General features: G+C 35.8%; 1 protein-coding gene across 1 annotated transcript; it reads right to left on the bottom strand.

The window, feature by feature from the left end:
• Nucleotides 1-271: 271 nt before the first annotated feature.
• On the bottom strand, nucleotides 272-21,463 carry LOC145978977 (protein EURL-like). The gene is made up of 4 exons (XM_083112032.1): nucleotides 21,381-21,463; nucleotides 18,657-18,927; nucleotides 18,032-18,094; nucleotides 272-8,584 (listed from the first exon to the last, which is right to left on the bottom strand). The coding sequence occupies exons 2-4, from the start codon at nucleotides 18,847-18,849 to the stop codon at nucleotides 8,442-8,444; spliced, it is 399 nt and encodes a 132-aa protein (XP_082968158.1). The 5' UTR covers nucleotides 18,850-18,927; nucleotides 21,381-21,463; the 3' UTR covers nucleotides 272-8,441.
• Nucleotides 21,464-27,963: the final 6,500 nt, after the last annotated feature.

Consider the following 27,963-nt stretch of genomic DNA (forward strand, 5'->3'; position numbering starts at 1 on the left):
TGACAAGCGTATTGCAGGTTTTCACACCATAAAGATGTAATTTTGTATTTATCTTGAATTAACTTTCTACCACTCTTGGCTAATCGTGACGATTGGTTGACTTAGTTTATTTTACTCTTCTTTCTGGCGCTGTTGTCTAATCAAGAAGATGAGGATGATTAGATGTAATGGATTCTTGCAAAGTACTGAAATCCTAGAACTTTTGATGGCAAGAACACAACATGCACAGCCACTGAGGGATAAATAAATAAAATAAAAACTATTCTGTATTTTAATTTTTAATAAAACAGATTTTCATTACCCATAACGTAAGTTCATATAATCAATTATGAATGCCAATTATATTCTCTTCTCAACGATAAACACTAAATAATCAACATCTTGACTGAATTAAACTTAAATTGCAAACATGTTCACACCAACACCCTAACAAGTAGTTTCTTTATCATCCAGCTTTAACTATTGTGAACTGAATAAACAGTACCTTTTATCTTGTGCATAAAAACACTAATGTAAATGGAATGTTAAAATGCAACACACAAATGCAATAGCTGTGTGTCGCTTTCTCTACAAATAATCACAACACTTTTTACAATTCAGCCAACAACTTGTTGAACATGCAGTATATAAGAATTTTCTGTGTAAGGAACACACACATTATATTGTTTCCAAACTGTTCACATCAACCAATTCAATATCTGCATGCAATCACTTTATAGCTGCACATTTATTTATTTTTCCACATTTTCATACCATAAATGCACTGAAGTACATTCTTTCACCAAAAGAAAGTAAGTAAGTACTGCACCTTAGTACATGCTGATGTGAATTTACTCACTTTAAAAGAGCCAAATGTGATCCGATAGCATTTTACTTCCCTCCCTCAATGAGAAAGTGGGCAACTATAAAATCTGTGCCAATCTTTCTTTTTATTTGTCTTCCTCTAACCCGAGGCCAAATTTTAAAAATGCCTGTACGGCACTACACAAAATGAACTATTTGCCAATATTGTTAATCTATGCTAAAAACCAGAAAACTTACAATTCTAATTAATTCTGAAGGTCGCATAAAACAAGTGGAGCAAATACATATCTGCAGGGTTTCCAAATCACTAACTCAAAATTCCAGAATTGATGTTAACTGTTTTTAACGAGAGCTGGCCCAAACACCACAATCACACTCGCAGTGACAGCTCACAGTTTAACAGACATTGCTGTGTGCGGTGTTGTAAAATTCCACATACATCTTTACTCTGTTGAATAAAAATATTTGTAAAATCGGATTCGCAATGTGAATTGTCAATAATAATGGATTTTAAAAATGTATGTAGAGCTTCAAAAGACCAATATTGTGTTTGTACAACTACCCAATATTATGAAAAAGTTGTTTCACAATATTGATGACAGTTTCTTGATCAATTAAAAATTTTGTTTAAAACCTTTGAAACGATTGGACCACCCATTTTTAAATTATAGAATTTCAGAGAGCCCGAATATTTGCCGAGCTAAAAAAATGCCACTTTTTTGTTCTCATGATGATAAAATATAGATGGCATATTCGAAAAAAAAAATGGTTAGCATAGATTAACACAGAATTGAATAAGCCAAATTTTGTTTTTATGTATGTCTACTGGTTAATTGGAGTCTAAACTCTAATATCTATAATTTTTAGTCCAATGCTTTTAATGCATTAATCACAAAAGTAAAGCAAGTAGTTCAGGAAATGCACTACAGTATATAGTATTCCCAAACATACAACTGATACCTACCTACTTCAGATATCTTATCACAATATATTTTTTTTTTATTCCATGTATTTTTGTGGAATCAGAGTATACTTGTGCTGGAGCAAAGATGAGCCTCTGCTTATAAATTTTTGTTTCAATCATTGAACCCCACGTTGTGAAAAAAACAATGAATGAACACAGTGATGCACAATTTGCTTACTATTATATCTGTCTCTAGCTGTACAGTCTTTGTACCACATTAAATACATTTAAATATGAAATTTTACATCTAGAACCCATACTGAATTATTGTACACATTTTAAAAAGCAAATATCAGTCTTGAAGTTAGTAGATTTTGCTTATTTATCCCAATGTTCCTGTATAAAAATGTTATGCAGTAAAGTTTCAAGTATAATAGTAAGTGCCTTATAAGAAAAAATTGAATATGACTGCTACAGTATGAAAGAGGAAATGTTCAAAAATCATTACGTGATATAAAAGGCAAAGTTCTTCAATAATAAATTATGATGTCAAAGAGTTGACTCAAAAATTTGTCACTACAACACCAACCAAGACCATTTACAGTCAAAATTTTCCACGAACGATATGAAAAAAATGTTTTCTGTGTAAAATTTGAGTTCCTGCATAACATATTGAACAATTTTCATAGTTATCATACTAAAAAATATGCAGGATGGTTTGAGTGATAAACCAACAGGTTCAATTTTAAATTAGCACCAGGAATAATTTTATTTCTGGTGGTTCAAAAATGTATGCACTCCAAATGTCATACTTATATGTTGAGTATCAGTGTTCTTCTTGAAGGTTCGCATAACCACTTTTTGTATGTTGAGGTACAGTTAACATCAGGCATAATGAATATTTGAGTCGTATCTTTAAGCATACTTTTAAATATGGTATTCATGTCAAATTACAAGCTTATACTTCTGAAGTATCTAAGAATTTGGTCCTTAGGCTTGAATTTAGGAATATTGTAGCATAAACCCTGGTCCCAAAGCTATTTAAACAATATTGGAATTTCTGGTAACTTGACAACAATATTACACATTCTTTTGCTAAAACTCAACAATATTCCTGAAGACATGATCAGAATACAGAATAGGCAATCATTATTCCGATGTTCACTGCAGAATTATGGGATATCAGTAACAATCTAGAGTTCAGGATTAACATTTATGAATATATTAAGGTTAACATTATACCAAAATCACAAGCTGTGAGAAAAGACATTGAAAAATATGTTTTTACATATTGATTTAAATTTCATTTTTCAAAAAGCAGAACTCTCATATACATTGATCCAATGCTGCTTCACAGAAGCTACAAAAATGCAGATACATTATAAAGCTGGCTAATGGAGCAATACATTTCATCATTATGCTGAAGGAATTTCAAACAAATATATACATATCCACTTTGGAACAATCACAGCCGCAGCAACTTTATGAAATTACCAATCTAGAAACACTACTCGTCTCACTGTAAATATTTTTCAAAGAATGAAGGCTTACTTTTCTACCATATTATATATAAATTTTAAAATGCTATTTTCAAGCTAACATGAAAATTTATTTGTGCATATCTTGTGCCTTAACTGAAGAGTTATACTATAACATTACAATTGGTAGAAATATTTTTTTCACATGTAAAATTTGAAATATTTGCTTTTCGTATTTTAATCAATATTTTTAGTCTGAAATAGAAAACCTTGAATATTTACTACATAAGCTTTGTTTGTATTTTATGTGCAAGTATTGCATTCTTTTTAGGTATTTTGGATCACTTTTCTCTGCTTGGGCTAACTGTGATGACGAGGATGAAAGATTATTCATCATTCATTCAAAACTATTCTTTTTTTTATTATTAATATTTTTTCGTTAGTATCTAACTGCTTAATATTGTGTCAATGGAAATGTTTAGCATTCATTTGAAAACTCTTAACATCGAATGGTCTGTGGACAAAATTATTTTAAAATGTTTATCACCATTCCAAGATGCAATAAACAGTGGTCTGAATTACTAATCGGCACTGTTGAGTCATTAAAGTGTACAATAGTTGGATCATCCACCCACCTCCGTGTCAGAGTATTTTGCACAGCGTGCCAAAACAACAAAGGTCCCTGGTTCGAATCCTGGCGTTAGCACGGGTGTTCTTTATGAGGGTCCCTTCATCAACTTCATAAATATCACTCATTCATATTCGTGATTAACAAAAAGTGGTAGAAAAGCGAAGTAAAATATACCAAATCAATCAGTAGTTGGATCGCCCACAACAATGACGTCTACTGTTGTTCAGAGGCGCTTGTGATTCAGGTAGGTTTTCTAATGACTTGCGTCATACGGAAAAGTATAAAACACCAGAGTTCAAAACATTTGTGACAGTGGGGCATCTCATTTTCTAGCTAAAACATGCATGGATGATGTTTTATTGAAAACCAAGCTGACTTCAGGCAAATAAACAATACCTGTGGCGACTAATACCATAAGTAAATTATTAAGCAAAAAAGGGCCGACCCTTCCTTCGGACTTGGCGTTCCCCACCCGAAATGCCCATGCTACGCCACTGTTATTAATGCATGTAAAAATTGATGCTATAGACTTCATCCTAGATGGGGAATGGCCACTTTACTTTATTTAATATTTTAACAAAACTTCATGCATAGAAGAATATAATTCTTAAGGAACAAAGTGAACAAATCCAAACCACACAACTTAATACAATTTTAGATTTCCAAATATTCAATTTTATCAAATCCCAGTACATGTATACAACATTGTAAATTCAGTATACTGTAAAAAATAGCAACAATTCTTTACAACAAGCATAATTTCTTCTACCTGTTGATTTCTTGACTTTCTTTACTGGTAGACATTACATTACATTTATTACAGATAGGAAAAAAATACAATGAAAATTTTGGTTCTTTCCAAATCAATAAGTGATTCTGGAAGTATTTTGAATGCTGATCACAGAAATGACATCCACCCCCCCCCCCCATGTCACAAAGGTCAATGGACCCACCATATTATAACATTAACTTTTGGACATTTAGTGAAGAAAACTTTCATGAAGGATTGCGTAAATAAATGTTACGTAACTGAAGTCCATACAATTTTTATGCCAATATCTCACATGGAAGGTGGATTAAATGTTTACAATTCTATATTCATTTCTAGTTCTAAATTGGGAGGATTTGTAATGTACAAAATCAATATTTTACCACCATATAAACAGAAATAATGAAAGAACACATTTTACTGTGAAATTAAAGTAATTGTATATTGTGGTTTTCTGAGAAGAAATTAAAAAAAAAAAACTAGATGTGATGAGTAAAAATGGATTTCATTTTTGGAACCAGCATGCCAAACTCTTTTAGAGACAACAGTCATCTATGAGAAAAGCAAAGTCATGTCGACCAGAGTAATTAGTAACAATTATTTGCTTCACTTTTGCAGTATTCTTAGGGAATTTTAAATTATCCCTTCTTTCTACTGCACACAACTCCGAAGAAAAATATTAATACAAAACATAAATCTGAATAACTACGATGTACATTTCTTGCAGAGATTCACACATGTACAGAAATGTTCTAGAGATAAAAGTATCTTAAAATTATAACTGAAGTTCCTTTATAAAGTCAAAATTCCTACAATACAACTATTACCCCTTAACAACAGTGGTATACCAAATATCACAACCTTTACTAACAACATCACATAAAACCTGCCAAAATACCAACTTAAACCAACAAAATATATTACACATTTCAATCGAAGGTAAAACTAAGTACACACAATATCACAATCTTAAACCCACAAACTTAAATATAATGGCATTGATGTAAAATGGAAAAAAATCATTACAATTCATTCAAAAAGAACAACTTCAATAAATTATTGGTCCACCCATTTTGAGCAATATAATACAAACAAAAGAAATCGATCACACAATAGATCGTGTCAATTCTATGAATTAAACTTATGCATTAATTAATTCTCACAGCTCACTTAAAGCTAAAAGAATCTGGTCAATATGCCACAACCAATAACCTACGTTGATTAGTTATTCCTCAACAACCACTATATGTAATAGTATAACAGAGTAAAAATTATATTATTAAAATTAAAGCAGTTACATTTGAAAATATCCACAAATACACCAATTATTTCGTATGCAGTATCGATACATGAAACAAACAAAAATTTATAATGAAAAATCTAAGAAATTTAAACTGCCATATCCATCCTCATATTTTGTCAGTAATATTTTTGGCATGCAATGTTAATTGAACATTTTGGTCTTTCTTGAGTACAATAAATATTCACTGGCTTACAATTCAAGCAATACTGTGGCAAGAAAATGCCCCTCTACGTGCATTATGTGAACTGAGGCATTCAAGTCCCTATAAGGAAACAAATTCTGGGTTTAGTCTTATCATTGTCCAGAAAAATATGTTATTATTATTATGCTGGGAACAGTTAAAACTACAGTGTTTTGCATGCAAGTGCACTGTAACAGTATTAATAATAAAAAAAATATACCATTAATTGTAACTGCAATCATCCATTTTAGTTGATTGTCAAATCAGGTCTAATTTCTACTCAAAGAAACAATGCATGTTTAGATAAAATTACACAGTTCTATGTATTAAGAAAAACTGTTTTGTTATTTAATATCTTTAAAAAGCAGAAAGAAATATCACTGCAATTCAGATTAAGAATTTGCAATTTTCTATCCCCCCTCCCCCTAGTCATAACACACTAAAATCATTATACCATTTTGTACTTTTCTTCGCAAAATTATTCAAACAATTTTTTTTTCCTGAGAGCATCCTGATAGAGAATCACTAAAGACTGCATATATGCATAAACTACAAATAATTAAGGTACCCAATGTTAGATATTCATATTTTACACTAAAGTTTGAATAAATATGTTCTATTTAAAATAAACTACTAAAATTACTATAAATGGTTTTAAATTTAATTAGGATAGGACAGATAAATCGATACAATTCTAAAATTAGTGATAATTTTACCACTGACATATCTTATAATTTAGTGCAATATTCTGCTATTTTGTTATGGAAAAAACATATAATAACCATCCCCTATTTCTTTTAAAAGTAAATGTCTAAATATGCAGCTTCTTTTGCATTGCACTCATCTGGTAACATACATTTATTAAATTCTTCAAGGACCATTTGGAATTTTATACCGGATCAGAAGAATATTGGTTATCTGCAGTGGTAGAAAAAAAACTAAAAATAATTCATCTGCCAGTCCCCTTTTCTGAGGAGCCACCTTTTTTGCTTTCTTGACAAATATGACCTAAGGAAGCCACGAATCCAACCAAGATAAAGCTACACATTTTGAAATATGATCTTAAAACATTTAATTTATTAATTAATACAAAATTGTATTAAAAGTAATTATTTCTTTCTCCAGAATGGCATTTCTAAAGAAGGCTCAACCGGTAACAGCATGAATAGATTGATTATTTTACTTTGCTTTTCTGCCAGTTTTGGCTAATTGTGAAGGATGAATGGACAATTACGAACACACAAGGCCAGCACATGAGACAGGCCCCATGGAGGATTATATTGGCCATGAGTCCAGCCCGGTAATAGCATAACTAATACATGGCTGATCTACCATATTGCCGCAGATATTAAAATTCTGCTGGCAACAGAAAAAAAAAATTACAATGGCACGTTTATTATTCTGATCTAATGATACACAAACATTAAAAAACACATACTGTACTCGTCATTTAAAAAAAAAAAGATAATGGACATTTCCATAAGCAAACTCGAAAATATTAAAAATATATCTTTTTTTTTTAGCACTGAATTTGAAAATTCAGGCAGCAGGTGAAAACTTTCAGGTGCCCTGTATCCTAACCCTTGGCTATTGGTACTTTATCAATTTCAGCCAAAATTTCATACTGGTCCATCTCTAATTTCAATATATCTATAATCATTGTTTCATTTATATAACCAGGGAATATTTTTATATCAAATCAACACTATTTATGAATACCACTGCTTCATCTGCTGTTTTTTTTTTCAAAGCTTAGTACTGTGCATCATTTAATATTACAAGTTCACTCTATATGATACCCACAATTCACTTTTAACATACACACACGCATTTACTCAAACAAATTTATCATATGATTAAAATCATTAAATTAAAACCTACAAACTAGTTCACTGTAAAATTATTTCCTTTAAGAAATCAAAATCAACAATAAATAAAGGAATAAATGCAAACAAAAATAACAAGTCTCCAATTACATGTTCCTGTTACTGGCACCGACATAACTTCTATTCCTTGATACACACATTTACTTACCACCTTTTCTACACTGCACTTAATACAATTGAAGATATTTTTTGTACATTTTTCACTACCTAATTCTACTTTCAGTATTACTGTGATTCCTCAATTGACCCATTCCCTTAATTATATCATTTTTCAAAATTTACAGTGCAATACTGTCAAAAATGTTACGGTTTCAAGAAACTTTGTAGGAAATAGGGAAAAAATTCAGGCATTGAAAACTCCCGCTGAGATTCAATTGAACTTAAAGCTATTTTAAGAAATGGCATGACTTTTTCTATCCATGTGGCAAAAAAGAGCACACTTGCTCAGCTTCGTCATTGAAGATAAATTATAAAAATGCACAACCTCAGTAGCTTGGCAACGAAAGCAGGTCCTCATTGTCTCGCATTTGCAGTCGGAGTAGCTGCTCAATAGTCACTTCTCGTAAGTGCACTTCATCCACCAACTCCTGTCTCTCCTGAAGAACAGATACAAGCTCTTCCGAAGAACCTAAGATGATACATATGAAGATTTATTAATCTTCTTTACCAAAACTGCTCCGGAAATTTGACAAGCCTGGCTGCACCAGGCACATATAAAGATAGATCTGAACCAAGTGTCTTAGAATAATAATAACAAACCGGGCTCCGAGGCGAACGCAGCATGCCACAATGCCAGGACTCCCGGCCTGGGCATGTGAGTTCTTTGTGAGGGTCCCTTATCAATTTCATCATATCATCACTCATTCTTATCATTGACAAATGCAAAGCAAAATAAATTAAATACATCAATCAATAATAATAATAATACATTTTAATATATGGTTACTTCAAGTGGTTTTTATTTATTTTTCATGCAACATTTCATTCTGGTTCCTAGAACTTTCTCAAGCCAACATAACCTCACCCACAACTTTACATGACTAGTCACTCTACCACTTGAAATTGATACCCAGTGGAGGCACATTGCACAGTGGTTTGGACCTCACTTTAAACTGTAGGTTGTAAAGGTATAATTTGTGCTTTTAAGGCGATTCTCAGCAACATACACAATATACACAACCATACATTTTTGAATCCTTGTCCCTAGGTTCAAAACTTGCAGTACCTGAAGTTCTGTGGATGCTAGTTTAGGCAATAGACACGTACTTCTTAAAATTACAACTTAACGCCGATTTCTTTTTAGATATATATATAGGTTTATTCATATTAAATTTACAGAAGTTAATTTTTGGCCGTTATTCGCAAAATTACATTTCGGTGTACCCTGTCCCCCTTTTCCGAAGAGTGTGTAGACTCGCGTAGCCACTGGCTCCAAGAGTAAAAAAAAAATATATATATATATAACCCTCAGTACCAAAAAAAGGTGGCTGAAGGTATGTGTGTTGTGTACCCGGTTTCGCACATGAAATAAACTATTGGAATAATGTGAAAAGAGCAAGTGTGTGTATTAAAAGAAAGAAAGTTAACATCCCCGTCGGTTCACATAGTAAGGAAAGAAAGCTCGCCCAGCCGCTCCCCTCAGAGAAAAAGATACCTCTTACATTGCTGTACTCCGCCAAACATCTGAGGCCGACTGCTCCCCTGCCCTTCCTATTTATAGGCACCGCTAATGACCTAAACCGTTACTGGAAACTTACCGCTCCCCAACGGCCAAGAACCCAAAAGTACAGGAATACATAGCCATACACAATTTATAACATAAAAAAAAGGATCCAGTAATGATCGCATCATTACATAGTCCCCCCTTCCTGAAGAGAGAAAAATCAAAGTTCTGTAACCTAGAAAAATAATACTAATATACACAAAGCACTTGTCCGCAGTTTCTGTTCACTACAAACACACTTCCATTAGATCACACGACACTGACAGTCAATGTTCACTCTAATTTTGTCCACAAGTGTACTTCGAGATCTGCGATCTTCCCTCAGCACTGGAGCTGGTTAACCCACGTCGATTCTTACCCACTCAGCATCTCTTCCATCCTTCCTCCTGGACCAATGAGAGACAGTCTCCTGGAAATCCATCCAAGTCATCAAGGCTGCTGGTTCAACTCCCGGCAACGCCACTGCTCTGCGCTCCTGCCGAGATCGGAAGTCACCGCTTCGACCGGTTTCCATTCCACATGAATGGATCGAACTGGCTCTACATCCGAAGATGTCACTGCTATGCCCGGCGCTAGAACTGTGTTCACTCGCCACCGAACTTCGACTTCTCGACGAAATTACACGGTAAAAGAATACGCACTAACTTTGCGTTACTTTCACGATGAAATTGACTGCGGAACGACACCTTTGTATGAGTACTGTATGAGGTATGAGGTAGAGAAAATAAGTAAAAGATAGATAAGTCCCTATGTACAATATTTACAAAAAATCCCCCTTTGAAATTAGACTAGAATCTGTTTCTCAACTTGTAACGCATCCGGGATATATCTTCGTTTTGCTCCTCCTGCCGAAGTTACGTGCTCTCTCTTTGCTGAATTGGGTTCCGCTACTTTCCTTGCAAAGTCAGGTGGCGAAGTATAAGGCTTTAACTGGTCACTGTTGGCTCTCAATATTCTTCCGTCCCCGCTGTGTTTCATTTTGAAAGTATTTGCCGAAGTTTGCTCCACAATTGTGTGTGATCCAGAGGACTTCCCTGAGAATTTACTGGTTCCTCTGTTAGCCTTACCAGAGATAGAATGTTTCTTAAGCCAAGCTTTATCCCCCACCTGAAACATGCATTTGCGGCGTTTCCTATCACAAGCTTTCTTCTTGGCGTCTTCCATCTTGAATTTCGTTTCCTCCTTACTTGACATGAAATCTTGCTTCTTATTCCTGTCATCTTTTAATACGCAGCATGGCTGGCATGACTTACAATACTGGATAACGTCTTTAGTTAGGCCTATCCAAGTGTATTGTTCCCTAACCTTCGCTAACGTTTTCAATCTCCCAGGATGACATGCGAATGCATTATCATGCGACGACACGAGAATTTGCGAACGTAGAGATGCAGGTGCCCATATTTTCCCTTTTTCCTTCTCTTTGTACTTTTCCGTAGGCAAATTTCTCCTAAGGATTCCCTCGTTGTCGAAGTACGAAGATTTGGCCTGGGTCTTCACCTTTTCCTTGTACTTCTTCGTTCCTTCCACCCTCATTCCTTGTAGCCCTCGCTACATCAGCAAGAAACTTGTCTTTCATTTGCTCGGAAATGAGGGAGGCTGTGTCCAGAAGCCTACGTGGCTCCTCAGAATTGTATTCTTCATTTCCCTCAGTGGAAGAATGGCAACAATGAAGAATCTTCCATTTCTTTACTTTCAGAGAGACGAACCATGGGCAGTTTTGTGCTCCGAAGCAAATTTTCCCTCTGTTTCTTCCTCATTTGCTTCGCACTTTCTGCAGTACACAAAGCGCTGAAATCTGCAATTCTGCACAGTGTCAGTCGAACATTCGACACGGTCAATCATGTCCTCAGTTTCGGGGTGTGGTTTGCAATTTCCCATCATCGCGGTTGCTTCAGTAACAGTTTCATTTCTTTCCACCGTCGCAGTCATCGTCGCGATTAGCCCAGCTCCAGCTTCCACAGTCGACATCCTCCCCTGCTGCGAGAACGGAAGCCTCTTTCCCACTTCCCTCTTCTCCGCAGAAAATAAATGAATGACGTTACTGTCCTCAAAACTGTAGCCTCCCTGCTTCAAATGTAGCGATATGCCGGCCTTCCTTATGAACCCACGACCTGCGATAAATCCCGTGAAACAATTGCGCAGAATGACGAATTTATGCTTAAATTTCATCCCATTCAAATGTACAGTAAGATACATTTCCCCACATGATTGTACAGAGCCTACTGCCAAAAAAATATTAATACGTTTATTGTTAATCTTATTTCCTTGTTTTTCCAGTTCTCTTGCGATCTCAACAGACACGGTGCTCACAGACGCACCAGAATCCAATATAGCGAGAAGTCCTTTCCCTGAACCTTACAGGTGACTAACGGTTTTTTGTCACCAGAAGTGAAATTTCTGCCGTTGCGTATTTCCCTATTCCTCCCCCTGTTTTGCTTTCCTTCTACGTGTGCAAGAACCGGAGTTATCTGTTCTGGTCTAGAGTCGTTTTCACGTTCAGAAGACACAACGGCGCTTATGGAGAAACCGCACAGTGTTGCCAATACAGCGCTAGCTCATGTCGCCGGGAAATGATGACCTTCCTTCACAATGAAGGTGTTACATATTTTGTATATATAATGATAATTATATGTAATTATTAATATTAATATTATACTGTGAACGTTACAGTTACCCTTTTTACTATGATCCATTGCGATCACTACACACGCGAGTGTAATGCACGAATATGACACTTCAGAAATCACTTAAAAAAGTAAAAATCACTGAGAGCTCACACAACTGAAAACACTTTTTCGGGAGAGGGAAAAAGTCTAAACAGACCAAAGTAGATCTCTCACTCAAGTAAGGGGAACCTGGCATATGGGTTGCAACCCAAACAAACAAATGAGTTATGGCCCACGTGAACTGATAAGACGTAAATGACTCAAGCAAGGCATGTCATATTTCTATCTTGAAGCCCCATATTTTGTCACGTGTTGGAAAGCCTTTCAAAGGTTAATATGGTGTCTATGAATTTATGTGTACCTTGGAAACTGAAAGGTGGTCTTCATTTCAGTATTAATGTCGACAGTAATGTAAACGAAAACAACGTGTATTTGCGACAGCACTAATGTTGCTCACAACAGCAGCATTGGAAATAATTGTCAATTATTAAATTTAAGTAATTTCAATTCTATTATAACAAACTGCATGAAGTTCATATTTTTACTGAATGGAAATAAAATAACAACTCGAAAACTTGGTGGTGATAGCCGGAATGCTGCGGTGAGTCGGCTCAAGATCGCCAGACAACATCTCCTTACTTCGCGCACGGTTCGGGTTAAAAAGAAACTCCAAATGCATGGAAGTAATATTTCTGGGAACCTTTGAGTGGTTATAAAAAATAATTTCATTATTTTCTCCACAACTTTGTCGCTGGAAGTTTTTACTTGGAATTACAGAACAAAAAATGGCCAGCGACGACATTTTCTACTGCACGAATATAAAAAATCTCCACATACTTTATTTGAATATTTTTTAATGCGAATATGCTTTAAAGTATTCATAAATTCTGAGTACCACCATCACCTATGACAATTAAAAAACAGTGTCAATTTTTTTAATAATGAATGCTTCAATTTTACGGCATGTTTCAACGTTAGGAATGAAAACAATGTAAAAATTGTGTTTTCACGGAAAATTTGCATTTTTAATTTATCTAAAATTATGTAAGCAAGTTACCAGTTTTTTGTGTTCACCATCGTATTCTCTACAAAATTTCCTGCAAAACTGCAGGTACCGATTTTACTTAAGCTAAATTTGTAAATCCAGAAATTTCACAACAGCGCGCTCGTATTTCCCATAAGAAAAGCATTGCCCATAAGAGCCCATTGTGTCTTCTGAACGTGAAAACGACTCTAGCGGTATCTTCAGAAACGGCACAGGTTGCGCCTTTCTGCGGACAATCATACCCCCTTCTCCTCATACCCCTTCCCACATCGCTCTCGATGGAGTTCCAAAATTCCCGGAAAGGCTCAAGCGGTTGAAAAGACCCGGGTTTATGGCACTCATTGATACTTCTGTTCCCACGCTGCCGAAAAGGTTTGTTGCCCCCGCATCTACTAATTGCCTCGCGACACTCCCTGAAGTTGACGCTAGTGGTAAACTGCTATCTCTTAGCTCTGCACAATAGTACAGAGCTTCTGAATACAATGTCTTTTGAATGTCCATAGAATGGGTTTCCAAATCTTTGATTGTTGCGAATGTTCTGTTGTACAAGTGTGTTCTGAATTTAGGGTGGGAAAATTTCAAAACATGCTGGATAATCTCGTCTTCTGTCCCTAGTTTCTCAATCATTGCAAAAAGCTTCCTGGTGTGTCGAATAAATGCAAGAAGAGACTGGTCTGGTGACTGGTAATTGTTCTGAATGATCCTTGCTATTTCCGAATCATAATCGACACTAAAGTATTCCTCAAGAAAAGCCTTCTCGAATTCCCTAAAAGTGCCGAAAGGTCTCGAAAATCTGAACCAATCTGCAGCGATTTCCTTCAACGAAAGCGGCAAGATTCTATCTAAGAGAAAAGTATCCCCAATTTCCATGATTTCCTGATAACTCTGTAATTCATACAAATAATAGCGTGGACTTACATCGCCGACGTTTCCCTTAAAGATCGGAATGTTAATGTTGCTTTTTTCCAAGATTTTGCTCATTTTCTCCTCGCCTGCCCTTGCGGAAGTTCCTTGCGTACGGTTTAGAGAAAGTCTCTCAAGTTCCCCAACAATATCTTCCTCAGGCCTTCCCTCCAAGTTCGCATTGCCTAGCAACTTGCCAATGAGCTCCCTGTCTATTTGAATTGCCATTTTGTCTTCTGTTACTTTCTTTCCACTTCGCAATAACATATGCCTTCAGTACTTCTCACAAAAAAATATCCCGACTCTGAGCCCCCAGTATGGAACGATATATTTTGTGCTTTTAAGCTGATTCTCAGCAACATACACAATATACACAACCATACATTTTTGAATCCTTGTCTCTAGGTTCAAAACTTGCAGTACCTGAAGTTCTGTGGATGCTAGTTTAGGCAATAGACACGTACTTCTTAAAATTAAAACTTAACGCCGATTTCTTTTTAGATATATATATAGGTTTATTCATATTAAATTTACAGAAGTTAATTTTTGGCCGTTATTCGCAAAATTACATTTCGGTGTACCCTGTCCCCCTTTCCCGAAGAGAGTGTGTAGACTCGCGTAGCCACTGGCTCCACGAGTAAAAAAATAAATATATAACCCGCAGTACCAAAAAAGGTGGCTGAAGGTATGTGTGTTGTGTACCCGGTTTCGCACATGAAATAAACTATTGGAATAATGTGAAAAGAGCAAGTGTGTGTATTAAAAGAAAGAAAGTTAACATCCCCGTCGGTTCACATAGTAAGGAAAGAAAGCTCGCCCAGCTGCTCCCCTCAGAGAAAAAGATACCTCTTACATTGCTGTACTCCGCCAAACATCTGAGGCCGACTGCTCCCCTGCCCTTCCTATTTATAGGCACCGCTAATGACCTAAACAGTTACTGGAAACTTACTGCTCCCCAACGGCCAAGAACCCAAAAGTACAGGAATACATAGCCATACACAATTTATAACATAAAAATAGGATTCAGTAATGATCGCATCATTAGAAGGTCCAGTCCAGATTAGCCTATCTGTGCATAAAGTGGACTTAAAATAACAATTCAAACAAACAATAATGAAGGGACCTCACAAATAATACCAGGTTCCAGGATCTTTAGCATCATAGTGTACACTTCTAACCACTTCACCACGACGGTCAGCAGACACAAGGAACACTTATGCCCAGGCTGGGATTTGAAACCAGGAACACTGGCATTGTAGCGCACAGTGCTAACCATTCATTATCTAGACTACGTGCAGATAAGATTGTGAAAATTTGTTAACATAACTGTCATGGCATAGAAATAGTCAAAAAATTAAAAAACTTATTGAATAACAAAATATAATGTTAGGCTCAGATGACGAAGTTCGTGATTAAAATTTTATGCATATTACTATAAGCGGTAATGTGTACAAATCTTCTTAGGTGCTGTCAAGGCAAAGCCACATGATAAAAATCTAATCCTTGCATTCATATAAGTTCGGTGGAAATAAATTACCTTCGATTGCACAGGAAATGCTAAAGAAGTACGTATATTTGATTACTTAATTGCAAGTCTTTCACGGAGGGTCTTGACCCCTCCCCCTCTAATATATCCTTGCAGCTGACCTTGTGAGCTGTTCGTATTTTTTCAATTGTCATTGAGAGTATGTCAGTACAGGTGGCAATTCCAGTTGCGAAGTGGCTGCTTCATGACTAACATAACCTACTCTGGCTATCAAGCATAATCCTGATTTTGCTCTTTCCTGCCTTTGCATGTTAAAAGTAAGCACAAGCCAAGACCATAACAGAGCACTATTACAACAGAACGAGGGAGGATACATCGAGCGTGTCCGAGTCCATCTGGTTTCGTGGTACACCATGTTGAAAATTGGCCAGTATTTGGATGTTTGGGAATGATTTTGTTTTCATGGTTGGCAACCCTGTTCTGAAGGTCACATTGAATGCTTGCTCGAATACATGGTTGTTTCACCATGGCCAATGTGAGCAGATATAATTACAGTGCTGGGGAATGGGTGGCATGTAGGTGCACGAATGACAACTCAAAGTGCAAATGATGTACTGTAACTTAATGTAAAGTTCCCAAGTATGTTAGGATGTAAATAGATACACATGTTATAATAAATATACATATATCTCGGAGTAATGTGTACTATGTAATAAAATCTGTGACAAATTGTACAAAAATGAATAAAATACAATAAAAAAACAAAAAATTCTACAAACATTGGGAAAAAGCTACTACGATCGATTTGCAATCTATGCCAATGTTGATTCCTGCTACAGGATGGCTACTCTAGGATCATGATAAAATTCAAGGGTACAAGAAGATGTTTTCTCTATTTCAACCTCTCATATTACCGCCAACCCCACACAAAAATATATTAACACTATAAAGAGCCTGTGTGATTCCAATGTATCCAAAAGTTCTAATTCAATTCAATTAAATGGTAATATATATATATATTTCAAATATTTAATTTAAGGTGCCAATTCACATACTCAGACTCCAAATACATCTACAAGGAGAAGTCACAAATGTTATGAGATATACTAATCTATTAAAAATTGATAACTGTAGGCTACAAGGATTTCAAAAATAAATTTACCTAATCAACTTCAATTTATCTTATCTTGCAATATACTTCCATCTGCCTAATAGATTGTTCTGCAAAGGACACTAACAAAATAAATGGATTGAATTCTGTTTTATTTTCCACATACATTTCTTTTCCTACATCGATACAAATAAAAAATAAACTGTGAAAAACTTGGCTCAGGGCATTTATAAATACAGTAGAGCGTCGATTATCCGAAGTAATTGGGGGACATGGGTGTTCGGAAAACTGGTTTGTTCGGATAATCGAACTGTACATGTTTATTTGCCAAAAAGAAGTACTGTACAGTAAATTTATTCATAAAAACAGGCATCTCTTTAAGTATGTATTACAAAGTAACATACAAAGGCAACTTTAGTAGGAATATATAGTATGTGGTACAGTTTATTAAACAAAAATATGTACATATTACATACGCATTTTGCATGAACAATACACACAGTACACAAAATTAACGTTTAAAAAAATCCTTTATTTTGGTCTGTCTAAGCAAGCCTACACGCTTACGAGCAGCTAAGTCACGTACTTTTTTCATTACAGATATCTGAAAGTGAGCGAGTACACAGTTCGGTTAAGCGGTCGTTCGGTTGACCGACGTTCGGATAATCGACGCTCTACTGTATGTGTAAATTCAATGGGATTTGGATTAATAAAAGTTGCAACTTTTCACATCTACGGACAAAAATTCATGCAAAATTCCCGGTGAGAGCCACCCTGTGCTAATACTGAACATTTAAAAGCAGTACAGGAATGTATATAGAGGTCAAGTAACAATACATGCACACATACACAGACAGTGTGTTTTCTGTTCTAGGAAGAAATGTTCTGGTACTCTTTAAGTCGGTTTTTGATTTCATCGTAAGAACTACTGAAAATAATGTGGTATGATCACCTATAAAAAGGTACCTGTACAGAGTTCCGCCAGAAAAAAGCACTGTGTGTGTATGTATGTAAGGAAGAAGTATGATTAAACATGTTTGAAGAACAACAATCAGGAAGGAACACTGAAAGTGAAACATTACAATCTATTTTACACATGAATCCACTTAACACTGAAATAAATACACACACCATTACTTACTTCTTATCACAGACAACAGCTCATCAATTAACTGCTTCAATTGAGGTATGGATAATCTTGATACTAAAAGAAAGTAATTTCACCATTACTACATGCACATTAACATTTTAAAATTATTTTTACAACAAAGTACACATGCACAATTATACACACACACATAAAATGGGCAAAACTAATCCCATTTGTTCATACCATGCCCAGTAACAAATTCCATGTTATACGAGGTATGTCAGGAAAGTAAAGACACAACGGATATATATCGTAGGGAAAACATGTCAGGCATATTGCTACATTTTTAAAGTTTATCTTTCTAATTCTAGTGTGAATGAAGGCACTGAGTACATATGTATATATTTGTGCATGCTCAAATTCTTAATATTTAAACTAAATTGCAACCAAATATTGTGTCCTCGCCTGTGAAATAATGTCTTCAAAAGTTAGTTTGTTATCTGACCTCCATTATGTTGTACTATTGTTATAAAGTTTTAAAATGCAATATACAGAATTTTTTAAAATCACAAACTTGATCAAAACACAAGTAGCAATTACTTTGCATATATATATTTATTCACACACAATCAGCACTATAATTTACGTTTACTATGGTGATGGTAGCAGTACTTACATGTACTGGAATCCCATTTTGGAGAACGAACTATAGTACTTTCAATGGTTGAGATCTGAAATTTGGGCCCTCGCTGGTTATAGTTTGGAACAGATGAAGTTTCAGGTTTCTGACATATTTTTATTGTAAAGTTCTTCATGATTTCTACATCTCCTTGCATGTTAGTATGTTTTACAATATTATTGTTATTCATCAGTGACACATCCTCTGTTGCAAAAACTTTCCAATCTGAGTGCACATAGTTTTTCTCCTTCTATTTAGCCTTCTGCAACTGAAATGACCAATGGAAGACATTAGTATGTGTAATCCAATCAGATCTTCACTAAAAAAACACATCTGCCAATATCAAAATAATATATATATTATATACACACACAAATAAATACATAGTTGGTAGCATTACGCTGATTAATTTTATTTTAGTACAATATTTTTTGATGGTGGTGCGAGGTTTTTTTCACATGCTGACAGCCCGAGCCTGTACGAAGTACAGGATTATCTGAACAATTTACACCAAAAACTATGTTATATTGAACGTGTGTTTCTTTGGGTACCGTTAACACTTCTATTGGCTAGACTGCACAATCGACCCTTGTGTTTTATCGTTTGAAAGTAAAAAATAATATTGTACGCTAATAGTAGGTATTTAATGCTTCAAATTGCCACTGTGCATTTCTCAATTTGAAGTTACATTTCTATGAAATAATAAAAATAGGTTCGGCAGGTTAGGTTTGGTTCCCTTAGCATTAAAATGAAGTCCCTAAATCCATTCTACTAAGGTTTCCGATTTACTTCTACATTCATTCCCACGCTTCTATGATATTTACTGTCACTTGTAGACGAAAAATATCTTGTCCATGAGAAGTGCGTAAGGTAATTTTCAAGTTGTTTTTTTCAACATAAATAACTTTTTTCGAGTGCAAATAGTGCTCATTTTAAGGAAGGTTCAAATTTCATGTGACAATGATTTTCAAGATTCTATGATAATTATTCTTGGTACCAGTTTCATAGATCTGAGACACATTAAAATCGGATATTTTGTGTTTCACAAGGTTCATACTTACCAACTGTGTATTACGGAAGTGCCATTATGCTTTTTACAATGAAAACAAACACTTTTTCGGAACGAGTTTACAATACTGGACCACTCTCCAATTTCTATGAAATTTCGCCTACTCACTAATTGTGAACTCCTAATCACGAATCTGCATGTAATAATTGGCGGTCAAGTATGGAAATCGAGAAAAAAATGAAATAAACTATGTTTTCTTAACGTAACGTAACCCTACCATAAGAACAATAGCTCCACGGAAGACGCCATTTTCCCAACATGAAGAAATCAACAGGCAAGATAAGGTATAGTTCTCTTAGCTAAAATATTAATTTTTCTTTGTATTTATGCTAATGGAACCTAACCTAACAGGCCTAACCTAACCTCGTAGGCATTCCTCGTCTGTCGTCAACAAGATTGTTGTGCGTAAAGGAAGACCATTAGCTAATTAATTGCGAAAGAAAGATGGTCCCGAATTGCTGTGTATGGACAATCACCATGGTAAATCGCAAGGTTATTTTACAAGTTGTACACATAAATGTACAATTGTAACAAGTGACCGCCAAATATGAACTACAGATAAGTCATCAGGACACCGAAATTAGTAAGTAGGCAAAATTTTATAGAAATTGGAGAGTGGTCCGGTATTGTAAACTCATGCCCACTTTTTCTACTAAAATAACACATTTTTCTAAGTGCTACCAAACACACGTAACGGTGCGATATCGCTTACTTTGCGAATGATATAGCTTCTTTTGTTTTCGAATATCAGTGTTTCCAACCTTCTTCACCGAAAAATACTTACTATCGTGTTCATCACATGTGCAAATTGTACATTATGCACGTTTAGCTGACGGATAGCCCCAAAAACCATTCCGATAAGGTTAGGTTAGGCAAGCATAGTTAAAAAAAGGGGGGGTTGGAAACACTGACAGGTGGTTACATCATCCAACGTATGGAGCATCCAGTTCACGTACGAAAGCAATGGCAATTGTGTGTCGGTGAGATATTTCTATTGAAAATACATGATTTCCCGTTCAAATAGATTCCACGATGAAAGAAAATACCTCGACTAACATTGGAAATCTTCGAGAAACTCATTTCCGTATGTAGCTTCTTCTGTAAAAATGAAGAAATGTGTCTCAGATTTATGAAACTGTTACCTTAGTCTTTGTGCTAGGAGAAATCATAAAACAATCGGAACCGTTACCAGATGTTGGAATCACATTTACGACCAATTAATCGATCAATAATTAACCTCCTCGTCTGCAATGTATCTAGGTTGAACACCTACCAAATGTTACAATACTTATATAAAAGTGCCATTCACTACTAAATTTATAAATTTCAGTGCAAGGCCTATTATAGTGCAATTTCAAATGAGATTAGCATACGGAACCAATTTCAATTTATTTAAACAATTTCCTTTACAAATACGAAAAATGTTCTTTCGACACAACGACAGTAATATCACTGGTACTAAATTACGAATAGAAGGTCAAAATTTGATTTTTGTATCTGCAAGGCCATTCCCGAATGTCATCTGCTACAAGAATTACTAACTATCTGCTCTCTGTGATCTGGTTTTGTAAACATTTATACGATAGTGAAATGTAGAAATTAAAGCATTTAAGTAAATTGAACAGTAACACTCTTCTCCCATTGATACTTACAGCTGTCAATATTCTTGCACTGTGGTTTGGCAATAACTGACTACATCGGCAGCATAGGAAGGTTGTCGTCTGTCGTTGTGGCCATGATGAAATCAGTGTTGCCAAGCATTCAGAACATTTACATTCAAGGGCACGGCAAAAAATAATAATGTCCCAACAGCCGACATAACATATTAAACGAGAGACAAAAGTTTATGAAGAGAGAAGTAACATGCATTTCCTGAATTAAGCCTACTTTTTATTTCCTCTTTAATATAATTTTCATTTGTTAATATTACTCCTAAGTATTTGAATTTGGAAACTGGTTCAAACGAGTTGTTATCAATAATTAGATTTTGATTATTACCTAACACTTGGTTTCGGCCTGTAAGCATATATTTAGTTTTCTCTTTGTTAACTTCCAAACCTATCTCTTTAGCAGTTTTGAAAAATATTTTAGCATTATTCTTAATTGTATTCACATCATCCCCCAGTACTAAGTCTACATCATCTGCATATGCTAACAACTGAGTCACACCATTTAATTTTAGTCCTTCTTTAGTTTCTTTTACCTTCCTAACAGCATATTCTAAAGCAAAATTAAAGAGCAATGGAGATAATGCATCTCCTTGTTTTAACCCAACATGAATTGTAAATTTGTCAGACATATTAATACCCACACGAATTTTACTTTCTGTTTCACTGGTGCATATTTTTATCATACTAACAAGCTTCTTAGGTATTCCAAACTCTACTAATATATTATATAATTTATCTCTTTTGACCGAATCATATGCTTTTTTGAAATCAATGAATAGCTGATGGACATTTTGATTATATTCCCACTTTTTTCAAGTGTCTGTCTGATGTGAAGAATTTGATCTGTAGTTGATCTGTTACGTTTAAATCCACATTGATAATCACCTATAATTTCATTAGCATATGGGGTTGGTCTTGTTAAAAGAATGTTAGACAATATTTTGTATGTTGTTGAGAGTAGAGAAATTCCACGGTAATTATTGCAGTTCATTTTATCACCTTTTTAAAACACAGGAACAATTATGGATTCTTTCCACTGTTGAGGGATTTCTTCTTTATTCCATATTAAACAAATTAATTTATGAATTTGACATATTAATGAATTTCCACCATATTTAATTAACTCAGCTGGTATTAAATCAATGCCAGGTGCTTTGTTATTCTTTAGCCTTTTTAATAGCATCTTTAACTTCAGTCAAGTTAGGTTCTGGAACTAAAGGTTCTGCTGTGTGGACTTCATTTACTTCTGATTTATCTCCTACATGGACATTTAAAAGGTCATTAAAGTAGTTCTTCCATCTATTTAGAATATCGCTTGGGTCAGCTAGAAAATCACCGTCTTTATCTTTTATCAAGTTTACTTTAGGTTGCCACCCCTTTCTAAACTCATTTACACCTTTATATAAATCTCTGATATTTTTATTTTTGCTGTTTGTTTCAATTTCGTTAATTGCACCCTCAACTATATTATATACTTACTTTGGGTACAGCGCCTTGAATAACGTAGTGTGGAAAACGGCACTGTTCTGGCATCTCTGGCTGGTTCCACTCGAAAATGATACCGCTAGAGGCGCTGGTGTTGGTCTCGGTGCGTATTCGTCTGCTTATAATGGAAGTAAATGGAGTTTTCGCTGCAACGTCTGATTCTTTTACATGAAGCATTTCTATGAATGTGATAATTGAAAGGGAGAGGTACAAGGGATGCAATTGGTTTACTGAGGACCATTGGGTAAAGATATTTAGAGAAAGGAAAGGAGGTGTTTGTAGTATTTGTAGACCTGGAGAAAGCCTTTGATAGAGTGAATTGGGTTATACTCTCAGAAATTCTGAAGAAAATTCGGGTAGATTGGGAAGAGAGGAGACTTCTAAGCAACTTATATATGAATCAACGAGTTAAAGTGAGAACACGAGACGAAATGACAGAAGGCTGTGAAATTGGAAGAGGAGTACGACAAGGATACTGCCTATCGCCTACTTTGTTTAATATCTATTTAGAAGATATAGTGAAAAATTGTTTCCAGGGAACAGGAGGTGTCAAATTGGGAGGAAGAAGAATAAACTGCATAAGATTTGCTGATGACATGGCATTATTCGCTGAGGATGAAATAACCATAAATAGTATGTTAGAAGAGTTAAACAGCAGCTGTGAGCAGTATGGGATGAAGATTAATGTAAAGAAGACAAAGGCAATGGTTATAGGACGGAGACCAAGGAATATTAATGTCAGAGCAAACAGTGAAAGAATCCAGCAAGTGGATAGCTTCAAGTAGCTAGGATGCACTATAAGCAGTGACATGAGCTGCAAACAAGAAGTGCAAATGAGAATCGCAATAGCAAAAGAAGCTTTCAATAGAAGAAAAAATGTTTTTTGTGGACCCATGGACATAGATCTAAGGAAGAGATTAGTGAAATGTTTTGTGTGGAGTGTAGCACTATATGGTGCAGAAACCTGGACGTTGAGAAGAAATGAAGAGAAACGACTCGAAGCTTTTGAAATGTGGACATGGCGAAAACTGGAGCGTGTAAAATGGACGGACAAGGTAAGAAACGAAGCCGTACTGAAAAGAGTTGGTGAAAAAAGATCTATACTGGAGACCATCAAGAAGAGGAAAAGAAACTGGTTAGGACACTGTCTAAGAAGGAACTGCCTGCTAAGGGATGCCTTGGAGGGAATGGTTGAAGGAGGAAAAGTCCGTGGAAGAAAGAGATATCAGATCATGGATGATATTAATTTAACTGGGTCGTATGCTATTACGAAGCGTAAGGCGGAGAATAGGGAAAGATGGAGATTGCAGTGAAGAACCTGCCAATTAGGCAGAAAACAATGAATGAATGAATGAATTATTATCATCATCATAATTTCTTTTAAAGATATACACACTGAAGCATTTGTATTTTTGATATTTACTGTCTCTTTTCTTCCGATTTAAACTAATCGCGCCGATGATGATAACGATGATTGCATGAAACGACAAGGGGAACCTCACAAAACTTTCTTAGTGCCATCGACATGAGTGTAAGGAAACTTTCAAACCAATGGGACAAGCGACACGGGATGTTCACACTGTCACACTAGTGACACACACTTCCAGACTGTAAAATAGCATTCATTGCACATGAGGGGTCCAAACAGCAAACGACAAGTTCATATGGCGTATTCGCGTGCTACTTGTTCCTTCGGTCGGAAAGCTCCTTAAAGGAAGGGTGCTCAGACCGAAGCGACGCGATGAAGGGAGAGTTCCCAACTAAGTGACAAGCGACATGGTGCCTTCAGTCTATTAGCAAGCGTTCGCTGCTAATTGTGCGAACAACAGATAGGCGACACGATAAACCGCACATTAGAACAACGGATCTAGGCCACACGATAAGCCACACGTGTCGCTTTGTCGCTTCTGCGTCGCTCAAACTGGGCCATTTCCTCAATAGCTTGCAACATGTTGCCATGGTTTGTTGTTCGCGCATGTGCGATGCAATGAGTGTCTTGCTTTAGTGAGATTGCGCACCAAAGCGACAAGGGGCACGCGACACTTATCGCTTGAGGATTTCACCAACCGAACGCTGGCCTGTGCTTCCCGTCATGCCGCTACGATGTGAAATGTTGCTCTTGATTGGCTCGTTTTCAAGCAACATGTGTCGCTTCGGTATGAAAGTTGCCTTGGACAGAAGGACTCGTGTCGCTTTGGTGTGAAATCCTCGTATCGTTTGTCGCGTGTCGCTTTGGTGTAAAATCTCCTTGAGGAAACAGGGCAGTCAGAACTGGTGTCCCTACGGTTCGAAAGGCTGCATTGATTACGGACTGCTCGCTTCCAAGCAACACTTGTGGTTTGTCGCCTCGGTATGAAATATCTCTCAGGATACTATTTATAATCTAATAACATAGAAAAATGAAACTCTAGTACAATCACGGACACTTCTGGGCTGTAACGACCCTATTGAAGAAGCACTGACGCAAGCCATCCATGTCTGACCACCTAGCGCCTTGTGACTAGACAACCCAACCAGCATTGCAATTCTGCGGCTTGTATACCAGTCACGGGTATACATCTCTGTAAATTGAGTAGTGATGCCAAAGAGAAATACGAGATGAAGATTGTCGATCGTAATGTCTCTTGTTCTCGACATGGAATAATACTCGGTACACGTTACGTTCCATTATTTAATGTTGTTCGGGAACGAACCTGAAGGACTGGGTTTATATTTTCACTCCTTGCATTACAGTAAATTCCATATTTTACAATTATATTAATGCTTTGAACGAAAATAATGCCCAGAAAAACATCGAACACACGTTCACACCATTCTTCTCACACACATGCACGTGAAAACAAACACACAAACCTAAGTTTTAACTTCCAAGTGAATGTCCAAATAACAGTAAATGGAGAAGCACGATGTGCGAAACATGGGATTTTTCACAGAAAGAATGCGTCTATTTGTGACATACGTGGTTTCTATTAATAGACAATGAAACAATTATGAGAGTAATTAACATGCATTTTCGTCTTCAGGTGTTGAGGAAGGAAACAGACTGACTGGAAAAAATAAAACATGGTGCTGTTGATAGAGTGTTGGTTAGCGTACAGAGCTTTCATCAGTGAGGTCTAGGTTCGATCCCCACCAAGGACAATTTTTTTATTCTTTTCTATTAGTGAAGAAGTATGTAATATTGTTTTCTAGGCATTTTGACGAAAGGATACACATCAAATTTGTTCGTTTAATCTGTATTTTCATTCTTCTAATAAGTTCTCTATCGCAAGGTGATATAGAGATTCTCTATCTAGGCGATGGATATCTTCTCAATGGTTACGTAGCTACGATTCTCCAGTCTCTTCCACCCACTTGTCTTATTTATTTTACTTCATTCATATCAACTCACGAAATACCATGAATCTAACGAAAACACACAGATATAGTTAGAACAAGAAACACACCTCGCGTCGAAGGTTCCAGACTCGAGTTCTGGCTTTTTTTGCGAAGGTGATTATTCTTGTGTGTCTGTTTATCATCTTTGTCAAAAAATATTCCTCATTATTGCCGTGATTAACCTAGGGAGAGACCAAAGCGACTGAAATAACAAAAGTGCAGAAAATGCAAGACACTTCTGCCTAGGCATGTTATACCTTGGGAATTAGGAATCTGAAAATAAACTTGCGTTTCAATCGACTACTTGCGAAAGAGTTTCGTGTTGTCTCGTTTGGGGTGTTGGTTAACGTGTCGGACTAGCATGCGGGCAACACGAGTTCGAGCCCAGCAGAAGGAAAGTTTTTTTTTTTTTGTCTAATTTCATGCAACCTTATTTATAAAACTGAGGTTTCTGCAAAACCTTTTGAATTGCATGCCACTTCGTATGTTGGTAATCTGAAAGCAGCAAAGATGAAAATTTGATGTTCCGAAGCGACGATGTATTTGTGTATGTGTTGAAAAAACGCAGTTATTTATTAGCGAAAAACATGCAGCCACGTGATAATTGAAAACGCTTCCTAGTTGTCAGTGCTAATATGGCAGTAGCTACAGTCTTTCAACACACACCAACTTTCACGTTCCCCGTAAAATGATTACCTTTCCACGTTTCAAAATCATGAGTGCTGTCTAAAGCAATACTTTGATACTTGCGTTTGCATGTTCGAATCTAATGTAATACGAAACTTTTTTTCCCAACAAATGACATTGAAACCATTAATAACTGTTTGCAATGTGATATTGATATCATATATGGAAAGAATAAAAATGGAGAATTTCGCTTAAAACAACTTACAAATATATTAAATTATGTGGATACCTGATGTGAAACGTACGATGCACGATCAGAGAGCCTGAATGTTGCATTGAAAACTGCAGAGAACAATGACTGACTTATGAACAGTGAAAGGTTTTTCCATGCTCCAATGGGATTTTATTTATAACTATAAATAAACAAGGGAGAAGGACAAAGGTTGGTATGATGAACTAAATTGTAATCTAAAAGTTTTAATTGAAGAAACAAAACACGTTCGCGGTCAAATATAGGGCATTCAATTTCAGGCACATTACGCTAACTGAAAGAGTAGTTTCAAAATTAATAGTATCCTCGTTCTTCACCTTTTCTCAGTTGTCACACATGTCAATTTCCTCTATATTCTCTGTATTCTCATTGGGACAAACACCCACATCCATGGCCGAACCGAGTATTTGTAATATCGCACGCTAGCCAACAATTCCCGAGGAAAACTTTGATACGCGGTTTAGGCACAAGTGATTGGAATCCCACTTTAAACTATAGATCCAGTTTTCTTACTGTGTATAAAGTGGACTTAAAAAGAAGGAAAAATCTAGGAAAAGCGCTTGAAGGTTTCGATGAGTTCCAAGTGCGTTGATGAGGCGAAGCTATTACATGATTTTCAAGTGGTCAAGTGGCCCCGTGGTAGCGGATAAGTTTCACGTAAAGAAGGCTTTGAGTTCGATTCCCGTTCTATTGCCCTATTTTTTTAAAAAACAACTCGAGCAACTAATTATTGCATTTTATTTAATAATTTATTGGAGTAAAAGTTAAATACATTTTTACTTTAATTTTGGGTGGAAATCTTTA

This window comes from Lepisma saccharinum, chromosome 25 (assembly GCF_977018435.1).
Source record: "Lepisma saccharinum chromosome 25, izLepSacc3.1, whole genome shotgun sequence".
Classification (NCBI taxonomy): domain Eukaryota; kingdom Metazoa; phylum Arthropoda; class Insecta; order Zygentoma; family Lepismatidae; genus Lepisma; species Lepisma saccharinum.

Bases quoted from the DNA above. Each gene is read 5' to 3' on its own strand.
- LOC145978977 (XM_083112032.1), bottom strand. From the start codon at position 18,849: ATGAATAACAATAATATTGTAAAACATACTAACATGCAAGGAGATGTA. The intron at 18,095-18,656 runs GTAAGTACTGCT...ACTTTCTTTTAG, and splicing joins AAAATGGGATTCCAGTACAT to TATCAAGATTATCCATACCT. The intron at 8,585-18,031 runs GTAAGTAATGGT...GTATCATCTTAG, and splicing joins GCTGTTGTCTGTGATAAGAA to GTTCTTCGGAAGAGCTTGTA.